The 24,013-nt window shown below is 40.5% G+C and overlaps 2 protein-coding genes across 18 annotated transcripts; both read right to left on the bottom strand.

Moving 5' to 3' along the window:
* Window positions 1–651: 651 nt before the first annotated feature.
* lactb (lactamase, beta) lies at window positions 652–5,877 on the bottom strand. 3 transcript variants are annotated; one of them, XM_074632927.1, is made up of 7 exons: window positions 5,607–5,877; window positions 4,313–4,543; window positions 4,149–4,215; window positions 2,381–2,571; window positions 1,987–2,299; window positions 1,724–1,889; window positions 652–1,552 (listed from the first exon to the last, which is right to left on the bottom strand). In XM_074632927.1, exons 1-7 carry the CDS (start codon window positions 5,736–5,738, stop codon window positions 1,027–1,029), a joined length of 1,626 nt encoding a protein of 541 aa, XP_074489028.1. In that variant the 5' UTR covers window positions 5,739–5,877; the 3' UTR covers window positions 652–1,026. The 3 variants fall into 3 exon arrangements, with proteins under 3 accessions (XP_074489028.1, XP_074489029.1, XP_074489030.1); XM_074632928.1 differs by having other exon boundaries at window positions 4,325–4,543; XM_074632929.1 differs by lacking the exon at window positions 5,607–5,877 and having other exon boundaries at window positions 4,313–4,743.
* A 1,722-nt stretch (window positions 5,878–7,599) lies between these two features.
* tpm1 (tropomyosin 1 (alpha)) lies at window positions 7,600–21,626 on the bottom strand. 15 transcript variants are annotated; one of them, XM_074632945.1, is made up of 10 exons: window positions 21,353–21,624; window positions 20,750–20,875; window positions 20,437–20,562; window positions 15,528–15,661; window positions 15,078–15,195; window positions 13,929–13,999; window positions 13,012–13,087; window positions 12,746–12,808; window positions 12,549–12,618; window positions 7,600–8,452 (listed from the first exon to the last, which is right to left on the bottom strand). In XM_074632945.1, the coding sequence occupies exons 1-10, from the start codon at window positions 21,464–21,466 to the stop codon at window positions 8,370–8,372; spliced, it is 981 nt and encodes a 326-aa protein (XP_074489046.1). In that variant the 5' UTR covers window positions 21,467–21,624; the 3' UTR covers window positions 7,600–8,369. The 15 variants fall into 15 exon arrangements, with proteins under 15 accessions (XP_074489046.1, XP_074489035.1, XP_074489037.1 ...); XM_074632931.1 differs by lacking the exons at window positions 7,600–8,452; window positions 20,750–20,875 and adding exons at window positions 10,634–10,952; window positions 11,885–11,963 and having other exon boundaries at window positions 21,353–21,626; XM_074632932.1 differs by lacking the exons at window positions 7,600–8,452; window positions 20,437–20,562 and adding exons at window positions 10,634–10,952; window positions 11,885–11,963 and having other exon boundaries at window positions 21,353–21,625.
* Between the last annotated feature and the right edge of the window lie 2,387 nt (window positions 21,627–24,013).

The following is a 24,013-nucleotide window of genomic DNA, read 5'->3' as shown; positions in this document are numbered from 1 at the left end:
ATCTCACATGGCTGGACATGCAGGGACGCACACAAGTAGCAAATTTAGTGACACACTTGTGTGTGTCTGTGTGAGAGTCTGTATAATTAGCGTATCCCAAGCTATTCATCAGTCCCCTTAAATCTAAAAACAGGGGCACAGGAGCTCCCAGAAGGCTTATAATGAAAATGGCATCAAATCTGCTTCTGCTCAGCGAGGTTAGGAGATAATTAAAACTTGTTGGACTGCATTGCCAATAGTTTGTTAGTCTTTCCATTTTGATGGGCTTCCAGTATTCTCCAACAGTTGCTAACGGTGGAAGAAAAAAACTAAATTTGGACTGCTGACAGATTAGTCATTTCTTTAAAAGTCTTGTCACCATTGATGAACTAGCTCTGCAGCACACTCAGGCATTCAAATCTGTTCTTGTTTTGTTGAATTCAAAAGACAAAGTCAGGATTGTACTCGTGGCTGAAAGTTGGCTAAGCAGTGAGTACATTGTGAAAATGTCATCATATTGATAATTGACGGAGCTACAGTATTATTTCGACACACATGAGGGTTTTCCCGAAAGCATTTCATGTTGCAATGAGGAAATATCTGTTCAGGGTAGGCCTTAAAAGTCACTACATGTGATGTGGAGACTATGGAGATGTACCAGACCTCTTTCCATAGAGTATGACATGTTTTTATTTCTCTCAAATGCACAATTATGCATATTACATATATTAAAATGTTGTTGTGTTAGCTTTTAAAAAGGTAGAGATGAATGAACTTCTGTATTAAGCCAACAAACAGATACCATAAGTCAGTGGCTTCTTTTAGTATTAGAAATGTAGTTAGTTGCTTCCACCTAGTGGCCAAGTGTAGTAGTGGAAAGTAAGTAGAGTTTACTTTAATTAAAATGGTATAGAAAAAATACATGTTTAAGATTTATTTAATTTCCTATGGACTCATTTAAAAGCATTATAAAAATGTCACAGAAGGTTAAAATGGAATACTTCTCAGTAAAATATAAACTCACACTTTTCTGTAAACAACTTACTCTTACAGACCTCTGGCTTTGTCAAACTCATGTGCAATTTTCAGTGCTGTGCTGTTGAGTCCCACTGACTGCATGTTAGTGATGATGGTGACCACCACTCCCTGTGGGAGGAGAGGGGTCTGTCCTTGGCGCTCGTCTATCTCCTCACTGGGTAACACCAGGAGGACACTGCTAGCCCCCACAGCGCCTCCTGTGTGCGACACGTAGTGTCTGCGCTTCCTGCACTGGCCATACTTCTGTAGTTTCTCCACTACCAGCCAGGCTTGGGCATACAGTCCATCCTTATCCCAGCTAGCCTCTGTCCTGTTAACTGGTGCCCACAGATCTATGGCAGTTTGGGGTTTGAGGAAGCCAGGGAGCAAGCCCTCAGTGTCCTTCAGGTGGGCCACCTGGTAGCTGTAGAGCAGAGCGTTACCGAACAGCAGCAGGTCACCCACGGTGGAGAGGAAGCCGCCTCCTGCCCACTTGTATGAGTTGTCTACGTATGGGCAGTTCACAACACGTCCTCTCTTGTTGAGATGGTAAAATCTGTGGAGGAGCATCAAAGATTGATGTGGCCTCTATTAGATTTTTTATCATAAAAACAACCACAAAGAAATAACAGATCTCGACAAAGTTCTACTCTGATGTCACTGATTCATCTCCCATTGTGACTTAGTCATTTGGACATAACGTGACACTGATGTCATTATAGATTACCTGGAGCGGCGGTAAATAATCGGGTCGTTCTCATCGGGCACAGTATTAAGCATTCCCAGCTCATGGAACATGTTGGTCATGACATCCAGGAAGCGCTGTCCAGCAGCTCGCTCCACAGCAGCACTCAGCAGGGTAAAGGCGAGGGTGGAGTACAGAAAAGTGGTGTCTGCACATAGTAAAAACAAAAAAACACAAAAATCAATCTCACTCATCAAGACATTGTATCATATTTGAATGGTTTAGCGAGCAGATATGTGCTTTACCAGGTTTGAAAATGAGTGGGTCATCCTTAAAGAGGTCCAACGCCTGAATGACACTTTCAAAATTGTCCTTTAAGTAGTACTCCTCGTGCTCAAACTCTTTTTTCTTCTGAGGCTGAGTGGCTTCTTTGTCTTTGGCGTTCTGTTCTGTTGCAGGTTTGTCTTTGATTTCAGACGAGCTCTTTACATCCTCTTTCTTTTCTGGCTTTAAGAGACGCTTAGCTTTGTCCTTGTCCTCCTTCACTTTCTTTGCATCCTTCTCATAATGCCGTATACCGCTCAGGTGGGACAGAAGCATACGAGGGGTTATTGTGACCTGAAATAAATGATGTGCATGTGAGCTCAACAGTTATTACTGATAATAAGAAAACGGTTACATTCTGTTCAAGTAACTTACATCCTGTCCATCAAATTGTTTCTGGGGAAATTCTGGGACATATTTCTGGACAGGGACATCAAGTTCTAGTTTCCCCTCCTCACACAGTCGTGCAGCAGCTGCAGATGTGAGGGGCTTACTGATGCTGGCGATTCGCATCACTGTTTCTGGGCTGCATGGCACACGATTCTCCAAATCAGCATAACCGATCCCTGAATTACATGAAGAATTTAAATGCATCATATAAGAATGTCAATGTTATTATGTGTTGCATTTTCAAAATCATTTACTGCGAAAACCTACTGTCACTTTATTTTTGAGACATTTCAGTAAAAGGAGATTATTCTACTGGCTTGAGACATGGCACAAACAAGAAGTGGGCCACTTGTGTTCTAAGGCAAACAGAGGTAAAGCTTAAAAGCGACTTGTTAATACAGCAATTTATTCATCTCTTATATTTTACTTGTTCCTAAAAGTTATATCTAGTGAAGCCCGTCTTGCAAAACAGTGTTGGCCGCGGTCGGAGGACACGGAGGAGACCGTAGCTTTGGTCTCCAGGGCCGGAGTCTCTGCTGTACTCCTCTGCCTTCACTCAGCTCGCTCCACCTCACGTGCATGCGCGCACACTATACACTGCAGAAGACTTCATAGCTCTGAGAATACCTAGTGAATGTACAGTGGACGTGTGTGCAGAAATAACTGCTGCAGCTCCTCCAGACCAACAGAGGTTTTCCGTGTCTTGTGAAGCATCGGTTGGGAGGCGGAAGCAGGAAAAACCAACACTAGGATCAGCAGTGATTCATGGAGAGACCTCCGTCTGGTCATCTAACATTACTGCCAAGCAGGTGAAATATAGTGATATTGTGGTTTTAGCTGACGTGCTCGTTCATGTCTATTTAGAGCGAGCACAAGCGCGAACTCGACGCTGACTTTCATTGATTTAAAGGGACTATTTGTAACTTTCAGAAATGCTTCTTAACAGCGACACCTGTGGCCGTGAAATCAACGAAAGTCAGCGTCGGGCTCGCGCTTGCTCGCTCTAAATATATCTGAACGAGCATCGCTCAAAACAGTGAGGCGACACACGTCAGCTAAAACCACAATATCACTCTATATTTCAGCTGCTTGGCAGTAATGTTAGCTGACCAGACGAAGGTCTCTCCATGAACATGATTTAGATCTGATCCTAGTGTTGGCTTTTCCTGCCTAAGTGCAGGCTGATGCAGCGGGGCTCTGCAGCGAGTCTCCTCTGCTCTCTCCGCCCGCAGCCGGAGAGAGCAGAGGAGACACCAGGGAGACACCGGCACCCGGTCGGTAACGAGAAGACTACGTAAATCTGAGCTCTGTCACTTCACAAGACACGGGAAACCTCTGTTGGTCTGGAGGAGCTGCAGCAGTTATTTCTGCACAAACGTCCCCTGTACATTCACTAGATATTCTCAGAGCTAAACTAACTCTTCTGCAGTGGGTTGCGAGCGCGCGTTCACGTCTAGAGGTGGAGCGAGCTCAGCTGTCTGAGTGAAGGCGGGCAGGCAGAGGAGGAGGGTACAGCGGCTACACGCGAACGCGCATATGGGAGCGCGCATGTGTGACGACCCGCTACATTTATGCGCGTACAAAGTTACAAATAGTCCCTTTAACAGCCACAGGTGTTGCTGTTAACAAGCATTTCTGATTCTTACAAACAGTCCCTTTAATACAAAATCATGCTGGGTAGAAACAAGACTAGCTACATTAGTATTGTAATTGTTAATAAATGCCTTTAAAGTGGACTTTTACAGGCACCAACCTTCACTCCAGACTTGAGCTCCATCCACAGAGACCCCGACCACCACTCCTGGAGCCCCGACCTCAGCCTGAGGGACAACAACAAAACACTCAACTGGGGCCACTGAGGATACAGACAGATAAAAGATAAGCAGAGTGGTTAGTGGTTATAGTATTCATGCATACCTCAATGCTCACCTGTATCCGCTGCACAAGGTCTCTGCTAACTTGTATTGCATCTCTGTATCGATCAGTCCTCCGTGCTTCTCTCACTTTATCATCACAGTTAGTGTCAGCTCGGTGTTTCAGTCCGACAGCTACAGCAACCCCCACGCCGACCCCACAGATCCACATGCTGGACTTTGACCAGTCTTTATAAAACGCTGAGTTTGATCCTCCGACATAATGTCGTCTCTGCTGTTGAATTAAAACACTCAGTTTGTCTGGAGACCGTCGCGCTGTTAGGAGGCTGCATTTGGCACAAAAACGATTTGGCAAAAACAGTCGCGACATTGCTACATATGATGCTTCTCTGATGTCTTTTGGTTAGAGATATACTGTCCGCTGTTATTGTTGATGAGCTCTGGTTAACAACTTCCTGTTTTTGCATGGTCGAGCCAGACCAGAAGAGTCAAACCACGATTCAGACTCAAATAATAGAGCAAGAGGGGATGATTCATCCCAGACCTGGAGACCTGGATCTACACACTATTTAAAAATTGTAAAGTTTGTAAGTCTGCAGTTATTTTTAGACATAGAAGTGTGAAAATATCTGCATGTATACATGAAACAGGATTAAAAAAAAGGAGAGAATTTCCTAAATTCTACTTTAATAAACACTTTGGACTTTATGGACAATCATTAATTATTTTAATTATACAGAATATAGTGAAAAATTCTCAGAGTACATTTCTCGTGTTCACCTGTGTCAATGTCCTTAAAACCGCTTATAATTGCACTTTGTCTTCATGGTTTGTTTATTTATTGTTTATTTATTTTGCACAATTTAAGACTACACAACATAACAAAAAAAATAAATGAAAAATATACAGTGTTGGAAGAGGCAAAAAACCCACTGGGATATATATATATATATATATAAATTATAATTCTCCTAATTTATCCCAAACCATAATACACACCAAAGAGTATAAAAACAAAGAGACGAGAAACTCTGGTGTTTTTTTGACAACAGCCGCTGCCGCCATTATGGACTGAAACCGCTTATTATACTCATAATATTTTATTGTTCAACACAGGCCCTTTCGGTAGAATATGACAGTACGATAGAAATAATTGTGTTTTGCTTTTGTAGGACACTTTTTAGGTAGTTTTAGGTAGTCGCTTTCAGTCCGAAATCGCGGAAGTGTTTCTTTGCTGCTGGGCGCTGGAACAAACAATTGAGTTTCACTTCTCGGCAATATACGTTCTTTGATGCATACACAAGTAGTGGATGTAGTTGGACTGACTGGGTACATACCTGCAGTCTCCTTTGCCGTTCGTCACAGTTCGTCAATCCCCCGTTTGTTTGTATGCAGGCTGTCAATGTGGGATAACTGTTTCTGCTCTGCCAAGCAAGTCCAATCTTACCACGTTGTCCGGCTGCTCTCATGTTTGGTTAATCCTCTCAGGAAGATGCCTGAGATCCCGAAGGCCACGTCGGAAGCAAAATGGTTAAATTCATAATTTTTTTTACCAGAGGTTTGGTTTATATAACAATATGCCACAATAGGCTAGTGAGCACTTTATCTGAAGTTTTTCTTCAAAAGGCAAACTTTCAACATTTGTGCTGTCAAAGATAATTCTCATATCTTTCATGGTGACTGTAATTAGTAACGTTATCTTCTTTGAAGACATACTAACTTCTGCCAACTAACGTTACGAGCCAATCAGCCAGAATCAGCCCAATCAGCTCCACCCGGCATCAGACATGAGACATCCTTCTTTGCGCATGCGCACGCGCACTGTGTTCCCACTCACCGGCCACTTGACAGCGTAGAGGGTTAATAGACTGTCTAGAGCAGGAGTCTGCAACCTGCAGCTCCGGAGCCACATGTGGCTCTTTAGCCCCTCTCCAGTGGCTCCCTGTGGATCTTTAAAAAAAAAAAAAATAGTGGAAATGAATGTTTTTTTGTTAATATTTTAATTTTTATTTATCATTGTTATAGGTCTATGGTACGACAGAGTATTAGGGCCACCTTGAGGAAAAAAAATAAATCTGAGATTTCGGGAATAAAGTCATAATATTACGAGAAACAAAGTTGTAGTATTAGAGAATAAAGTCATAATATTAGTATATTTATATATATATATAGTAGTAATTTTACGTGTTATTTTCTTTTTTCTCGTAAAGTTATGACTTTATTCTGTAAATCCCAGATGTTTTTTCCCTCAATGTGGCCCTAATACTCCGTAGTACATTTGCTCTTTGGCCCTCACTGCATTACTTATATACTATATACTTAGACTATAAACTGTGTTACCTTCATCACAATGCTCAAATGTTTTGCGCTCCAGACAGATTTCTTTTTGCCTAAAATGTCTCTTGATCGTAAAGGTTGCTGATCCCTGGTCTATGGGCTATCCCCACATAGCGACCTCTTTTGTCAAGAGCATTTAAAACACCATTTAAAAAATATCATATCCAGCCACCGACTTTAAATTGTATAATAAGTCCGGCATTAATCCAGAATTATATCAATAGGCTAACATTGAAACTTTTTTTCTGCTGCCAGCAGATGGGGCTTTGCCTTATTCGCCTTTTTCTCGTTGAGGTCCTTATGCTCTGTCCCTTTATACCTTATAATACTATAGTAGTCTGTTTCATTTTGCAGGTTTTTAAACTCCGTAACATGTCAGAGGGAACACCTGCGTTAACTTCACTGAGGGCTACTGAGTCAAATAAAATAGCATAGGCCACAATAAAGTCATAAATTATTGTAAATATTGGAGTTTCAATTATCTACCCAACACTGATAAATTACACCAACACTTCTTAAATTTTAATGCAACAATGATTCTACACAAATGAAAAGCATCTTAATTCAGAAGCAGGCTTTTACCTTGATACATACTGTAGGCCCTAAACATATACAAGACCTCTATCTTTTATTTTTCTCATGGTGCTGCTACTTTCATTTGACTAAATACATTTAAAAGCTTTCCACCAGTGCTACATGGTTTAATTATTATGAAGCTGACCTGATATGAGCTCCAGTGAACCAAAGAAACACATGACAATGTTTTTCACCCAGCTGGAAGTCAAATTGAGTGTCAAGCAAAAAAACTAAAAGAGCCAGGCGCAATGCAATAAATGAACAGATCTCCACTCCAAAATGTGACACATTCTACACCTTTGTGGGGAAGACTTTCCTTGGCATCAGTTTTTATTCAATCACCCCAAAATCTAATTAATTTAGGTCACATCTACGATGGACAAAAAGGCTGTGTATGCATCACAAACAAAGTCAGAAAACTTTCAAAACGTGCTTTTATTTATTTTCATAATTTGTACATTTCAGATATGATAAACACTTGAGACATCTACATTAACACTATGCTAAAACAATGCACAACCAGATGACTGAAATCATACTTTATAGACAAGATGAAAAAATGTTGAACCGTGGTTTTAAAGACTACGAATATTCGGCCGTTGCTTAACAATCCAGTAGCACCAGTGTACACGCTGACAGGCATAGCCAATGTATACTTACACTTGTGAGGAAAGTTTCTGGTAGGAGGGCATGTATCTTTTTAAACATAGTTTGTCTTACAGAATCCAAAATGTGCATAATGTTAAGGTTTAACTAGGTGCAAAATTTCTCCACTTTGTCCTTTGGTATGTGCATAATCAAGGTGGAATGGAACGTACCAGATCAGATGTAGAAAACAATCTTGCAAATGTCATTTCACCAGATGACTTGTCAAAATAAGAAAAGAAAAAAATCTATCTCAAGGATTGCAAAAGGCAGGCACCATTACAAGATTAAGAACTGGCTTGAGAAAAAAAAACACTCTTGTTTCTCAGTTGAGGCTTCATCAAAGGGAATGGTTAAGCTTTACTTCCCCTCAGCTTTGCCCCTTGGTCGAGATCGGCTGAAGGCAGGACGGTGCAATAGGAATAGCATCTGGCTGGTTCATCTCCACCGTGGGCGGGGTACGAGACGAGGGGTTTAGGGTAAGCATGGTGCAAGTACAAAAAGCCAAAACCACAGTGCGTGTGGGGGGTCAGACCGTGCTTTCACAAATTATTCAGTTCCATTAGAGTCTGGTCCAGCATCTGGTGCATATCGAGGTTCTCTTCTTTAGCTTGTGACAGTTTCTCTGTTAGAACATCAAATGGAGAAGTTTTAATTTCACACAAGCGAGCAAAAGTGAGTCAGTTGGTTAGCTTGCGTTAATAATCAAGCTGGCTACATCACTCAGGTCAGTTATTAAATGCTTTAAACTTCACAGTAAAACGAGAAACACTTTATGATGTGCAAACCACCATGCAAACAGGTTACAACAAAGTTCTTATTAATGCACATAAAAACAACAACAATCCATAAAAAAATGGTTATTGTATAATATTATAGGTTGCAAGACTATAAATGATATATTTGAGTTAATCCCTGATTTTCACTATAATCAACAAACAGCAACACAGATTTCAAGCAGTGCAGGCATCGCACGTGGACGATGCAAACGGAAGAGCTTTGGATCTCGCTCTGGATCGGATTGTCATAAACACGAAAACGCAACAAACACATAACACATTCACGCAATTTAGTCCTCATTCAAGGCCACGCGTAGTTCATTAGTGAGAAGGCGGCTTTTCTGCAGTTGATGGTGGAGGCGATCTTTGCAGTCAGAAAGCAAGTAGAAAAACAGAGAGAGGGACAGGAAGTCAGAGGAAAATAGGAAAACAGAAGATGCCCGTTGACACTTACCTCCTTTAGAACAGATCACCAGAGGCTTTTTTTAATCTTTATAAAACACACTGGCAGTATCTGAATTGTCCTTAAATAACCAACACCGTTTCATCCCAACTCGTCATATACTAACGCTTTGTCAGACCCCTCGGCGTCAATTTTTGGTCGCAATAAACACATGCTTTGTGAATTAAACAAAAATGTGCTTAGGTTATAAAACCACTATAGTTAGGTTTAGGAAAAAAACAACATGGTTGGGCTTAAAACTACTATGTCTGTAGAGTGAAAATGACACTGAACGTTGTGAACACGGGACACGAATGAACAGCTGATTGTAACATGACACACAGGACGCCAACAGCAGTGTCCTGGATGGAAGCCCTGTGTTTGTTGGACCCATCCACCTTCCCTCCTGCCCCTCCCATACGGTGGGTCTCTTTCGCTCTTTAAACTACGTCACCACAGCACTTTCTCTGAGCGTTTAATATTGACGCGGATGGGTTTACATTGAAGTTAGTGGAAAGCCCGGTGCGTCTCATACCGGCGCTAAAGGGACGCTCAGGTATAGAACTCTGACGGCCGTGATAAAGCATTGGTTTTTGACGCCCTGGGAATGAGAACGGCTTGAAATAACATTATCAAACTTTGTGTTTGACTTTCTTGTTTTTAAAGGGGCGGTTTTTGGCAATCCATTCTTTAGATTTTCATGTGCAGCAGGTAAAGCAAGGCAGGACAGCATGTAGATTGAAAATAGAGGAAGAGCAGATGTAACCCAGAGAGGTTAAAGGCTCAAATGGCAGTTTAAAATAAAATCTTTAAACTGGATAGTGTGGGAACAAAATAGAAAAGATAATGAATACTAAACTATATCTGCCATGCTGGTTATACCATTCTCTATCAAGTGCATCTTACTGTATATACGGCTGATCAACATCAGAACTGGATAAACTGCTACTGAGAATCAACCACTTTGTTGCCTCAATGACATTTTAAGGATGTGACTCAACTATTACTCTCATTTAGTCTCATTTGAATTATGACGTCTCGAAACACACAACACCAGTGAATTGCTCACTTCTGCTTATCTATCTATGTCTGAAGTTATGGGAACGAGTTTAATAAAAAGACTCAGAATGTGTGATTGTATATTTATTCAAATATATGACAGGATACTGTGTATCATACAAAGCCCATGTCTCATAATCACTGATAGCAATTTTTCCACCAACCAGATTAGCTCAACAAATCTTACATACTGTTCTGCACTTCTACCCTTTACTCTACTTCACCACAACCTTCCTGATAACAATGCAACACTAATTCCCTACAATTCTCAAATCTTCCCAGTCAGCTCCTCCTGTCACAGTACTAAATGTTGAAAGGGGCTTGCATCCATCACATTCGAATTAAGAGAGAAGACAACTAGGCTTAGCTTTCGGGTCAAGCACCTGTAGTTGTTCTAGTTTCGGTGCTCATATCTCAGCTTCACAGAACAATATTTGAAGAGGAGAAAATAAAAAGAACCAAGGAAAGCAGGGTAAAGCTCAACTGACGGTTTGTTGAGATGCAGAAACAACATGAAAAACAGAACTTAAAATCAAGGCTTCCTGGTTCTATTTGAGCCACTTGAAAATAAATAAATGAAAAAGGAGAAGAAGAAAAAAAAGGACAGAGTAAAGAGATACAGCTTACATAGAAGGAAGGACGTTTATTTTTTACACAATGCAGAAAGAGTCTAGGATTCTGTACAAGTGATGGGATGCGATCGACTTTGACGTGAGGATGAAAACATGAGGAAGAAAGGAAAGCAAAGACAGAGAGGGATGGGGAAACTGAGAGATGGCTGGAGAGAGCGGACAGATGCCGCTCAGTCGGCAGGAGGCGTCTTTGATGAGGTGTGAAATATTTATCTGTGTGGGAGAGAAGAAGTACAGTGAACCAGGGGGTCGGCGTGGGACCTACGGGAATTTGAGATGCGCACCACAATACACCAGAACCACAGGAGTCACGGCACAAAACCACAATGCACCACGGCAGTGCATTGGGAGGTAGCACACACTGGAGGTAGGACCAACTCCTCCCAATGATTACATCGAGACCTCTCTGCTAAAATACGACCGGACCCATGCGGTGCGCTATGTCAATCTCCCACAGAACGGAAGTTGAGGGACAGCTCTAATTTACCAACAACAGTGATGCTAAACTGCGACAGTTAACCTTAAACTGGTTCAACGACAGAACAAAGGGGGGATCTCACAAACACACGGGAGGGCCTCTCTTCTGGACAGAAGTAGACCGTGTTAGTAGAAGAGGAAACACTCATAACCTTGAGTTAGAATCAAATTCATTGAAATGCTTTTGTAATACAGTTAACAACATTTCAATAGACAACTTGCATGCATTGATGTCAAGATATCATGTGAAAATATTTAGAAATTTCTATAAAGCTATAAAAATGCATAGACTGACAAAATCAACAATGCATAACTTTAGTCCAGTTTACAGTATTCTCAAACACCAATGATACAAAGGGCATTCAGTATCATCATGACCACGCCGATGAAGAAGAGTGAAGGGGGAAACCGCTCCGAGTGAGTTGTAATTATTGCAATTACACAGACACGGAATAGCACAATGTCTGTTTTTAAGACTTTAAGACTCTATAAAAGCATAGCTGCATGACCATTTTAAGTGTATAGGGAAAGATACAGGGGTTGGATGTACTAGAAGGAAATATAAGGGAGAAAACGAAGGCGAGGTAGCTGGTGTACAGGGAACAGAGGAGCATGGGGAAGAGAGTGTGTGACGGCAGAACAAGCAGGCTCGGCAAGTTGAAAATTACATGGAAGTCATATCGTTGAGGGCGTGGTCCAGCTCCTCGCTGATGGCCTTGTACTTCAGTTTCTGGGCATACAACTCATCTATTGGTGGGCCGGGGGTGCACGAGGAGGGAGGGAGGGGGCAAAGGTGAAGGAGCACATGGCAAGGAGGTGAAGGGTGAAGCATCCAGAACATTGACAAAAGAGAGAGAGAGAGAGGAGGATAGGAAGAGGTGACAGAAAGAAAAATTGAAAACAGGGAAAAAAAAAGAGGAAAACAAAGTTACACCAGAAAATGATAGAATGGAAGTGCAACAAAAGTCAGGGGAAATGCCTCAGCGTCATGAAGAAATGGACCATATATACTGTATATATCACTCTTAGCCCTCACTATGACTCCTTGAACACTAAGTCAACAATCAGGCCTGATATCTCTGATAAGCCTCAAAGCCATTCTTTCCTACCTTGAAACTCAAAAACAAATCAACTACACTTAATAGAGAAATGATCAGTCACCACAACAAAAGTGATGGCATTAAGAGGGAAGCAGAAATAAAGTTCAAGAGCAAAGCAAATAATGGGCTAAAGAGAGCTTCTTTTTTTTTTTTTTAGCCCAAATACCACGACTGATAACCATTTCAAAATAACCAGAGTAGCATTCTGGGGTGAGGGGCAAAAAAAACATACCTTCCAAGTCATCAATGGTCTTCTCAAGCTTGGCTACTGATCTCTCAGCAAACTCAGCACGAGTCTCAGCCTGTGTGTTTCAGAGACAGATTTATGAGTTAGTCCAACACGCAACCTGTGATACGGCACCTGTGACTTGTATAAATTACCCTGCAGACTCAGCCTGCAAGCCCAGATAAGGCCTCGTGAAACTTTACCTCCTTCAGCTTGTCGGTCAGGACCTTGATCTCCTCCTCGTATTTGTCCTCCTTCTGTGAGTACTGTGGGACGAAAACAATGAGAGGTGTCAAACATGTGGACACGGAGTCAAACTCTGAATGTCCTAGTAGTGCATTCAAACACTTTTCATACACTTAATACAGATATGGATTATTAAAAATTAAGAACTGAAGTCTTCTTCTTTTTCTGCTCCACATCCACCCAGTCTAACGGGGGGAGACTGCATGCACTCGGCCAGACTTACCTTCTCGGCCTGGGCCTCCAGTGACTTCAGGTTGTTGGTCACAGTTTTCAACTCTTCCTCAAGCTCAGAGCATTTGCTGGTGTTTTAGACGAGGGGGTAAAGTTGCAAAGGACAAGAGGAAGGGGTGGAGGAAGAGGAGGGAAGCGAGGGCAGACAGAACCAGAGGTGGACACAAAACAGGTAGAGGGAAAGTAAGAAAAAGGGGGAGAGGAAACAAGATAAATAAGAACTACAGGGATTAAACGAGGAGGGAACCCAAAGTAACTTTAAAGTGCCTTAACATAGCAGAAATGTGAAAACAGCACACTTGTGATCACACAACGTAGTAGTAGTTGGTTACAATGAAATCAATAATTTGGTTATTTTCCGCATCGAAAAATGTCATGCTTCTATTAAATGTGAGGTGTTATTCTTGCACATTCTCTGCCATGTTAGAGGCCTGAAAGTGAGTTTAATATACCCAGAATAAAAGAGCATTAAAGAAGAAATGAACAAGCACAGCGAGCAAAGCAGAGGGTTCATTCAGCAGCATGAATGAATGAAAATGGGAAGAGCCATTCAATACAACATTTAAGTGTGTTAGTTTTTGTTTGTAGTACCTGTATGACTGAGGAGTTTAGTGATTTCATGCTTTGCTCCAAAACCCTTAGCTCATCATCCGCTCTCCGAACCCGTCTGTTTGTGGGTGCGGCGTACGAGCGCAAGCCAAATCCATTTAAACAAACCATGGAGAGCATGCAAATAATCAGCACATACAGTAAGTGAGAACACAGGACACACACACACACACTGTTCAAAATGGATACAAGTCGGATACTTTGTGTGTTAGTGCTTCAAAGCTGCGACTGTTGAAATGCCGGTGCACGTGCAAAAGTGTTAAGTGCAGATTTAGTGCATGTAAAGGTGAAACTTCTTACCCTTCTGAGAGCTCAGCGCGCTCCTCTGTACGCTCCAGGTCACTCTCAATGATGACCAGCTTACGGGCAACCTTTAGGTGCAGCACAGCAAAGTGTTACAACACAACAAAGACTGGATAACTGTGACACGACTTAATGTGAAAGCGTAACCCTCTAATATGATTTAACTACACTTGGTAACTTTATTCCCCCTTATTTAGCATTTATAAGCATGATATAAACACCTAACGAATGGTTTGTAACACACTATAATGTAGTTGTAAGCAGATATAAGAACTTTTTTGTGTTTATTAATGTAGAGTATTTGCCAACAATTATAACTTTGTCTTACGACCCTTTACAAGTAATATTCCTGCATTGAAAAGGTTACTTAAATAAAAGTGTAATAGTACAGTATTATCAGGAATCAACTACTTGTTTCAGCTCTAATTGTATATGTATGTAGTGGAGTAGAAGTATAAAGTGGTGCAAACTGGAGATACTCAAGTAAAGCATAAGTACCTCAAATGTTTACTTGGGTAGAGTCCTTAAAAAAATTTACTTAGTTTGATTACTATTGTTTTACGATGCTGTCATTCATCATCTGTTTATACACCAGCCTCTACTTAGGGGTGCCCATGGGAGTTATAGTTGTTGAATAATACATTAATGTATTTTCATATGTGCTTACAACTAGATTATAGTGTGTTATAAACCATTTATTAGAAGTTTTTATTATACGTGTTGAATACTCGATTCTGATTGGTCAATGACGGCGTTCTGTCATTTCTGTATAACAGACCGTTGCTATGGGCGCAGCTCAGATGTCAGACTCTGGCGGACCGTATTTGTGTCAAAATATTGATTTCTTCAGTAAGTAGTCGTGTAATAAGTGGGATAATGTACAGCTAGAATGCTGATGTTGGATTGAAACTTCAAAAGTGTTGTCATAATTCGGTAAAAAATGCTTCCTAATTGGACCATAAAATGTAGAAAAGTTACATAGAATTAACAGATTAAGATATTATCAAACAAATATCTTGGGAATCCGCCTATTATCAATAAGTGTAAGACGTCTGTCGCAGAATGACTGATCGCAGTAAATGAGAAACTGTGTGTTTGATGTTGTAGAAGTCTTTCGGGGTGGCTGCCAGCGGCTGAAAGACTCGCCTCCTCATATTTGCGGTCAGCCTCCTCAGCGATGTGCTTGGCCTCTTTGAGCTGGATCTCCTGCAGCTCCATCTTCTCCTCGTCCTTCATGGCCCTGTTCTCAATGACCTTCATGCCTCTGTGTGAGGGAACAAGCAGTCGAGGGGTGTTAGAAAATCAGGAACTGAGACCTGAAAGTCTCTCTGAGGACACACAATGTCTAGTGCACACTACTGTTGGCTGGTAAATCTTTAATATATCCTTCTAAAGTGAATTGTTTTCTGACATGAAAGAGGGATAAAATACAACATGTTGGGATGTTAGGAAATGACTGCACTATCTGTTTGACATCCAGCTCTGCAGCACAGAGGCTCTGCTTGTACCCCATACAAAGGGATGGAAACACAGCCCTGCCACCTGGTCTCTGCAGCTGATCAGAGGTCAGAGTCAACGCTGCTCATAAGAACCCACCTCTCGCTCTCATCAGCAGCCTTCTCAGCCTCCTCCAGCTTGGTCAGGGCAGTGGCAAGACGCTCCTGAGCACGATCCAACTCCTCCTCCACCAGCTGGATACGTCTGTTAAGGGAGGCGACATCTGACTCAGCCTTTGGGAGAGAAGAGGAGCACGTCAGGAGAAAATCTGGAAGTTGCCGTCTTTAACAAACAACGTGGAAATTACACACAAGTGCACACATACACGTCAGCCCAAAGAATTAACAGTATAGGTGGTGGATTTTTTGTTTTTTGTTTTATGCCACGTGGATGAACTGCTGTTCAAAAGTGTTTCTGTATGTTGGGATAAGACCTCCCAGGAGTCTTTTGCCTGTGCTCCTCACTGACTATGTATAATGATAACAATGTCCCCGAGCTGACAGAAGGTTGAATACCCGGCCTCATTACTACTAGGCCCTTGAGAGAATATTAACAAGGCTCAAGTCAAAGGGAGACAATTAAACTGTAAATGACTGCTCACATGGCGCACATACAACCACGGAGGAGACTCCCTGGATAGTTTGGAGACATTTAAGTGTAATTGAACTGGTCACATTTGCAACATGTTGATGAATTGGTTACATGATCTGGTATCTTTGAAGAAAATTTGACCTTTTCTATGATTATTCAAACCTGTAGACTTGTAAACTTGTAACTTTACATTTTTCTTGTCAACTAAACTTAAACAACTTGAATATTTTATTTCATTTTTGCATTTCTTTTCAATTTGTATTTTTTGCAAAGGCCGTGAATACAGGTAGCAAACCTGTTTTGCTTTATGTCTTTTCAGCAGGTATGAGACTGATTGATCTGAAAACAGGCAACAACCAGTGGCGGATTGAGTTGAGACAGCCGAATAAGCTAAGCCTGGAAATATCTAGCAATTTAGGGATTTTCTTTAGTAGATCTTGGTCACGGTGTCCTTTCAGCCATTGTGTTTTTAGTTTTTTGTGCTCCGCAATCATATTTTCTTTCTTACATGGAAACAGGCACATCTGGCTCTAGATGTTTTGAATGTTGATGAATGTTTTTTTGATACCTTATGATTCTGTAATTTGCTTTTTATCTTCGTTTTCAATTGTTATGTTTGTTTTATGTCTGCAACCTTGTAACTGTGCTGCTGCCTATCTTGGCAGCCAGGACACTCTTGGAAAAGAGATTTTTAATCTCCATGAGTTTTTACTCCTGGTTAAATAAAGGTTAAATTACATATTGCCACTATTCTGTCCAGTAGCAGTGACAAATCAGCTGCTTAATTTTTTTTTTTAATGTTCTTATTGGCCAATAAGAATCAAAATTGATTTATTTTTTTCTCTGAAGTACATTTAAATAAGTACAATTATCTAGCCCTTGCAAAAATGTTGCCCCTAGGCTGCAGCCTATAGTGCATTAATCCACCCCACACTACAACTACCACAAGTGTGACTGTTTCTCAGTGTGTGCAGCGGTGGATCAAAGTGCATCTGAGGGTTGTGAAAAAACAAGGAAGTTACAAATAACCTATAAAGTGAAGCAATGCATTCAATTGCATGTTGCACGGTTGATTAACAAAGCTTACTCTTACAAACTGCCAGCCTGAGATGGGCTCAGACTGCTGTAATCCCCCCTGCAGAAAGATTTATTCCCCCTCTAGATAACTGTTCACACTCTCTAGTGGCTGTGTGTCAACCTATTGTCCTTATATGGGCAAGTCAAAGAGCATCACTGGCACCTTAAATGTTGCCACAGTTTAGTTGCAACTTCCTGGTTGCTGAGAATAATCTATTCAAATGTTTAACCTGCACCCTGCAAGAGTAGAAGAAGCGGAAGTTACTAGAGAGCAGGTTGAATGGGACCGTTAAATGCATCAAAAGGAGATGCAAGAAGTGAAACACAGTATGAGGCAACACAGTGATGCACGGTTGTTCATCTCTAAATTGACTTGTGCATCGGCGGCCTAACGTTACCAATTATAACCCTGGAGCAGCAGCAGCAGCTAAATCAACCCTCAGTAGAGGACTAGACTCTGTCTGTGGTGGCTGGCTCTGCATGGAGCCATGTAAAGCTCAGCTTGCAGCACTGCGGGTGTATCAAGAAGAGAAATCCTGCTATCTCACTGTGTGGCCCATCATAAATTCAGCAGAAAAACACATTGCACAGAAAGAGGAGGATGTGTAATTTTTGATAAGCAGCTAATTGTCTTGTCTGGTAAACATGCTTACTTGTTCCCTGGTTTTCCTCTGCTCAAGCAACTCCTTCTGTAATCTCTCGGCTCTGTCCTCAGCAACGTCCGCCTGATCTTGCAACGATTTGATCTTTCGTTTGACTGCCTCTAGCGACGTCGCTCCGGCCATTGTTTACAATATATATATTTATATATATATATATAAAAAAAGACTACACTGTGAGCTGCAGCACCAATTTCCGAGAAATGTGCCAAGGAGCGAGATGACGTCCTTGATTGCTCTGAAAGCTGCGTGAAGAGACGCTGAGCGGTGCGCAGAGCTTTCTGGAGACGCACTAGAGTCATTGTCCAGGAAGTAGCTGCTCATTTCAAAATACACCTAAAAAAAAAATTTAATATTCTAAACGGTTGCGCAAAGCTTTACCATGTGCATTTCTGCTGCATTGTCCCATAAAATAATAAAATGTGAAATTTAATAGATGTATTGTATTTTCTAATGATATAAGAACACACCCCAGACTGTAATAATAATCACGCCTGTATAGTGATCTAACAGAGCAACAGCGCCATCTGCTGGTCAGCTGTGAGCAATACATATGGCAGTAAATTACTTCTACAGACTATACAGGGCCATTCAGTACTGAATACAGTAATTACAGACTAGAGTTTGCAAATATCAAAGAAAAAACCTTCTAAGAATATGAAAGAGGGGAAAAAACAAGGCCATAAAACACTAAGTAGTAGCTGAGCACTACAGACATATTTTAAACCTCACCATTAAGAAAAGAAGTATATATATATATACACTGTTAAGAATTTCTCAGTAAAATAACAGTAAAGAACTGGCAGCAGGGTTTCCTTTATGTTACTGTAAAATTAACATTATTATACTGTCTCTGAAATTTTCAGCTTTATACTGTTAATGAAAAATACAGTTTGAACTGTTTTTTTTTTTTATCAATTTCACAGTATTTTACAGTTAATTTACTGTTTAAAGATACATTATATAGCTTTTTTCACCTTTCTTTTACATTATCTTACTGATTTTTTTTAATGCACTATTTAGGTTGTATTTTTTTACATACATTTTAATAAAAATATGTTTTGCCTAGATGAATAGACTTAGCAGGTTACAGACGTAGGAATAGTCACACTAACTACAATTAAAGGCATTTGTTAGGAAAAAGGCTATAATAGACTTGTTAACACTTTTCCCAAAATGTCTGTCTATAGCTGGCTATAAGCACAGAGTGCAAACCATAACAACATGTGAGTGAAGAACAGAGCACTGTTTTTAGCAATAACAGGTTAATTCTGTTGAAATCCTGCTGTAAATTAACAGTAATTGTTTACAGTGTATATATATATATATATATAGGCCTATGGGGAATAAAGTAATACAACATCAAGTGTGACGTGCTAAAACTCACTAGACTATAAAGCAGTCACACTATAGGGCCTAACTCCCCCCAAGGGAATCCAATTAAAGGATTATTACAACAGGTTATATCCTGGAGGTTACTTACAAGCCACACTACACACTGATTGACTCTTATGTAAAGTGTCTGCTGCACTTCAACCCGATAGTCACACTAAACTCGGTCATTCACGGGATTGTTTGTAGTGAGCAAAAAAAAAAAAAGTTTATGAGGACCTATTTTTTCTCTCAAGACCTTTTAAAATACCTAAATTTAAACATCCTGTCATTATCCAAAAGGGAAGATATTTTAAAAGGATGATTTTTTTTCATGTAGATGAGCTATTATGTTGTTTATTTTTAAATTAGTACGCTTCCTGGGATATTTTTTGATGGGAAACAGTGTTTCCCCCCCTTGTGGTAAGCAGAGAGAGCACAGCCTGCAGATGTGAGCTCTATCTTGACCATATAAAGCAGTGGGCTATATTTATCTAGGCGCGCTTCTAGGAAGAGGAAGAGTGCGCATTATAGGCTGCTCTCAGTGACTGCCTGTCTGAATCTGTAAAGTAACTAAAGTTGTCAGATAAATGTAGTGGAGTAAAAAAGTCTCATATTTCCCTCTGAGATGTAGTGTAGTAGAAGTAGAAAGTAGCAGAACATGGAAATACTCAAGTAAAGTACCTCAAGATTGTATTTAAGTACTTAGTTACATTCCACCACTGAGTACATTTTATATTGTGGTGTTTTTTAAAAGCATTATTTACTCTTCCAGTTGGAATAAAATAATTGTTAATTATTTAACTGCAAAGTAGTAATGTGTTTTTGATACCTTCACTTTTTTTGCATTAAATCATACCGGGATGTTTGCTGAAATTGATAGGATGTGGCACAGCCCTACCAAGGAAAACTTCCACCAGCCGCCACTGGCTGCTCTGAAAAAAAGACTTATTCAGCCTATAAGACCCATAAGATTGAACACACTTAGGCCTAAAAAACACAATGCGATTATAAAATATAGGGTATTAATGTTATGAGTTAGCCTATAGGGATTGATTGGATTTAGAATAAAGAAATGAGCCAATTAATCTGACATTCTTTGGGCAGACTTGTAGGTGATTGTGCATGTGGTATCCTTTAACATGAAGCGACAGTTCAACAATAATTGGACTTTTTTGAAGTTTGAATGATAAACTTGTATGTCTCTTTGGTGCTGAACTGTCGCTTCATAACAGTCACAGTGATGAGAAAGAGTGAAGGAGTGAAGAAGCAGGAATGGTGCCATTTGTGAAACCCTTTCCTTTACTTACATCTGCAGCTTTCTTCTCAGCGAGTTCAAGTTTCTCCTGGGCGTCTTTAAGAGCCTCGGAGTACTTGTCCAACTCATCCTCTGTTCCCTTGAGCTTCTTCTGCAGAGCTACCAAATCGTCCTCAAGCTGAGGCGCGCGTCAGTTTCAGAGGGTGATCAGCGAGGAGATGCGTGAGCGCGCACAGGAGCGCAAGAGCAAGTAGAGAGACACACACAGGACAGGAGAGGACAGGACAGGACAGGACAGGAGAGGACAGGACAGGGGAAAGAAAAAGGAGAGAAGTTAGGAGATGCTCATGCACATCAGATAATACCTTGGTGGCGACCTCCTCGGCGCTCAGCAGCTTCTCCTCAGCAGTTTGGTGCTCCTCAAACACTTTATCTCTCTCGTCTTCAGATAAACGCAATTTCTTTTCCAACTCTCTTATATCGTCCTCTAACTATACATGCATATATAAACAAAAAAAAAATGAAGTTAAACAGAAATATGATTAAATAAAACATGCAATTTATTATCAATATAATTCACTTTTTCTAAATTATAAGCTATATTTACATCACCAAAACTGTTGAGAGGAGGATTTATAACATCCCCCCCCAAAAAAACATCATGAAGTTAAACAGAAATATGATTAAATAAAACATGCAATGTATTATCAATATCATTTCTAAATTATCAACATGGCTATATTTACATCACCAAAAACTGTTGAGAGGAGGATTTATAACATCCCAAAAAAAAACATCAAGAAGGATTCTTAATGTAATCCTTATTTGGGATTATCCATGAAAGTAATTAATCCGCATTTAGGGAGGCGATCCATTTAGCAGCTTTTACACTGCTACTTGTATTCCTGCTTTTTTCTTTCTCTATGGGATTTTCCAACAAAAGAAGAAAAAAAAAAAACTCAGCCGACCTGTTTGCTCCTGTCCTCTGCTGCCTTCTTGTCTCCCTCAGCCTGCTCAGCTCTGTCCAAGGCATTCTCCTTGTCGAGCTTGAGCATCTGCATCTTCTTCTTGATGGCGTCCATGGCTGCTGCTTATTGATGTTCTGCTCCAACAAAAACGAAACAAAATGAAAACCAAGAAGGGATGGGAGAGCGAGGAGAGCGTCTGTTGCCTAACTGAACACGAAGCTGGAGTGCAGGCTCTGCCTGACTGTACCCTGTCAAATATGTACCATCAAGGGGGGTTGACTGGATTCCTTTGGACATCCAATACTTTTTTGGAGAGGGGCGTGTATGGGCTCTTTAAGGCTGTGCTCTGCGATTCGTTGCTCCCAAACATTTGACTTTTGATACGCCTGTATATGGGAGTGTGATGGACAAGCAGGCAGCTCCCACTGAAAGTAAAGTCCTTATAGTAAAGTTACCGTAGCCATTTAATGCATGGAGAGGATGCAGATGGAGCTTAGCCTACTGGATGACACTTGTTTGTTTTACAACTGTGGCAACACATGTAAAAGCAGCATGTGGTACTTGTGTCTTCATTGAGTGTCTTTTGTTTCCAGCAGAAATCTGGGTTTGCGTTTCATGTAATAGTGACAGTATTCTCATTTGTGTCTCATTTCTACCTTGTAACAGGTTGGGAGTGGGACCACAGGCAGACAGTTTTACCAGCTTTTGTCAACCACTGGTGTCTGTGTGTGAAGTTCCTCTGGGATGAGTATTAGTAGCTGCTGTTTAAGAGGAGATGCTTTCGATAAGACCATCAAGCCCTAGAGGCATTGTTCACAGTCTGGGCAAGTGTTTACCTGATAATAGATCGGATATCCCCCCTGTAAACTGACGATGTGTAATTTGACAGCACAGCGTCCAGCAGCAGCCAGCCAGGATGGGCTTTATACCTCAATTACAGCAGCTCAGCTGCTAATTGTCTTGACATTTGAGAAATGTTAACTGCTTTATAAAGTACTAAAGAAGAATATTTCAGTTTATATGCAGAATATTTATTAGTAGCTTTAAATCTCAGAGGGTATGAATGAGTAACATTTTATTATTTTATAAATATTTTATTATATTCTTTTATTACAATACATGGATTATAAATTAATCACTTGATCAAATATTCCCTTTTTTTTAGATTTTTAAAAACCCTGTATAAATGCACTGAGCTAATGAAATGCTAAAACACAAAACTGCGGTGACTGAGGACACTCCAAGTGTCTTCTCGTCTTTACGAGGTTCCTCAAGGATATTTTTAGGATTGCCTTCTCTTTCCTGCACCTGCCTTGGTCTGTAAAATGGATCCATGACTCAGTGTCAAGTGTCCAAGGTCCAATGCTATTGGATATGTCCCCCAAAATAATCCCTGTCCTGCTGCAGACTTTGGTCTGTTTTACAGATTATTGTTGCTATACGCCTGGCAGATTGTCAGTAGTAAAATATGACCAATATCAGCAAAAGGGTTTACCATTTTTTTATACTATAATTTAAGATATTGTCCTGGAAATTCAGATATCAGACTTGTTTTAGACTTTGATTGACAGGCTCAGTAATAGAAACAAATATTTAGATAATCGCAGGCCAGCCCCTGTTCTCATAGACTGGCATTTGTATAATTGTGATTGGCATTGAAAAATACTGGTCACAGATCAGGCCTCATTTCTGCCTGCTCTTCTCTCACTCTGAGGTAATATGTGGGTTTAGGATTATATTACTGGAGAAGGTCTTTTTCTTTTTCTCAGTATGCATATGAGTAAAAATGATATAACCCCAATACATGTATAAAGCTTGGAGGTTGCTGTTGCACAGAAATGGCTCTGAATACTCCAACATACTGCAATGATTTGCTGAATTAAGTCATTTGCTTTATGTAATGTTTTATAGTGTGCATGGATGTTCATCATGTGCTTCCAACACATTTAACATATTAAACACGCTATATTAAATATATTGTAAATGTTTATAGATTTTATACGCTGCTGTGTGCAATCTGCATTTTACGCTATTGTCGTATTTAATATCTTCTTGTCTTCATAATGTCCTTACTGTTGACAGTAAAGCTGGTTTTAATCTTGATTTGCAATTTGATCTTAATAATCTTAAGCACTTAAAGGACTCCGGGGAGGTTTATGATGGCACACTGGATTTGCTGTGGCATTCTGGGAATGAAAATAAGCTCCATTATGATGTTTCCTTAATATAGCCCAGGGCCCAATACGCTTGTGTTGATTAAAAACTAGTCACAGATCTCTCCTTCTGTCCAGACCTTATTGAAAAGCTGCGTTCTGAATTATATTGGAAAATTAAAGGCACTCACACATTTAAGGTACTCAATTACGGAATTCAGAGCATATCTATTGCCTCCACACGAAATAGTGCTGACAGAGCTACAGTGTTAACCTGAGGGGGGATTGGGAGGATGGGCGCTACACTGCAACGATGCCATGGGTTGGGACGGCGCAGGGTTGTGTCTACAAGGTAACCTGCAAATTTCGAAATCAGATCTGAAATATGCAAAAACTCTTGCAAGACTCGCAGCCCGACAACCTATCCTAAACTTAACTCTTCGAGGTCAATGCCTAACCTTCCCAACTCGTTAGTTACCTTCTACGCACGATCACGCCATTAGCTAGC

This window comes from Sebastes fasciatus, chromosome 4, assembly GCF_043250625.1.
Source record: "Sebastes fasciatus isolate fSebFas1 chromosome 4, fSebFas1.pri, whole genome shotgun sequence".
NCBI classification, from domain to species: domain Eukaryota; kingdom Metazoa; phylum Chordata; class Actinopteri; order Perciformes; family Sebastidae; genus Sebastes; species Sebastes fasciatus.
This window is presented reverse-complemented; position numbering and strand designations above follow the sequence as displayed.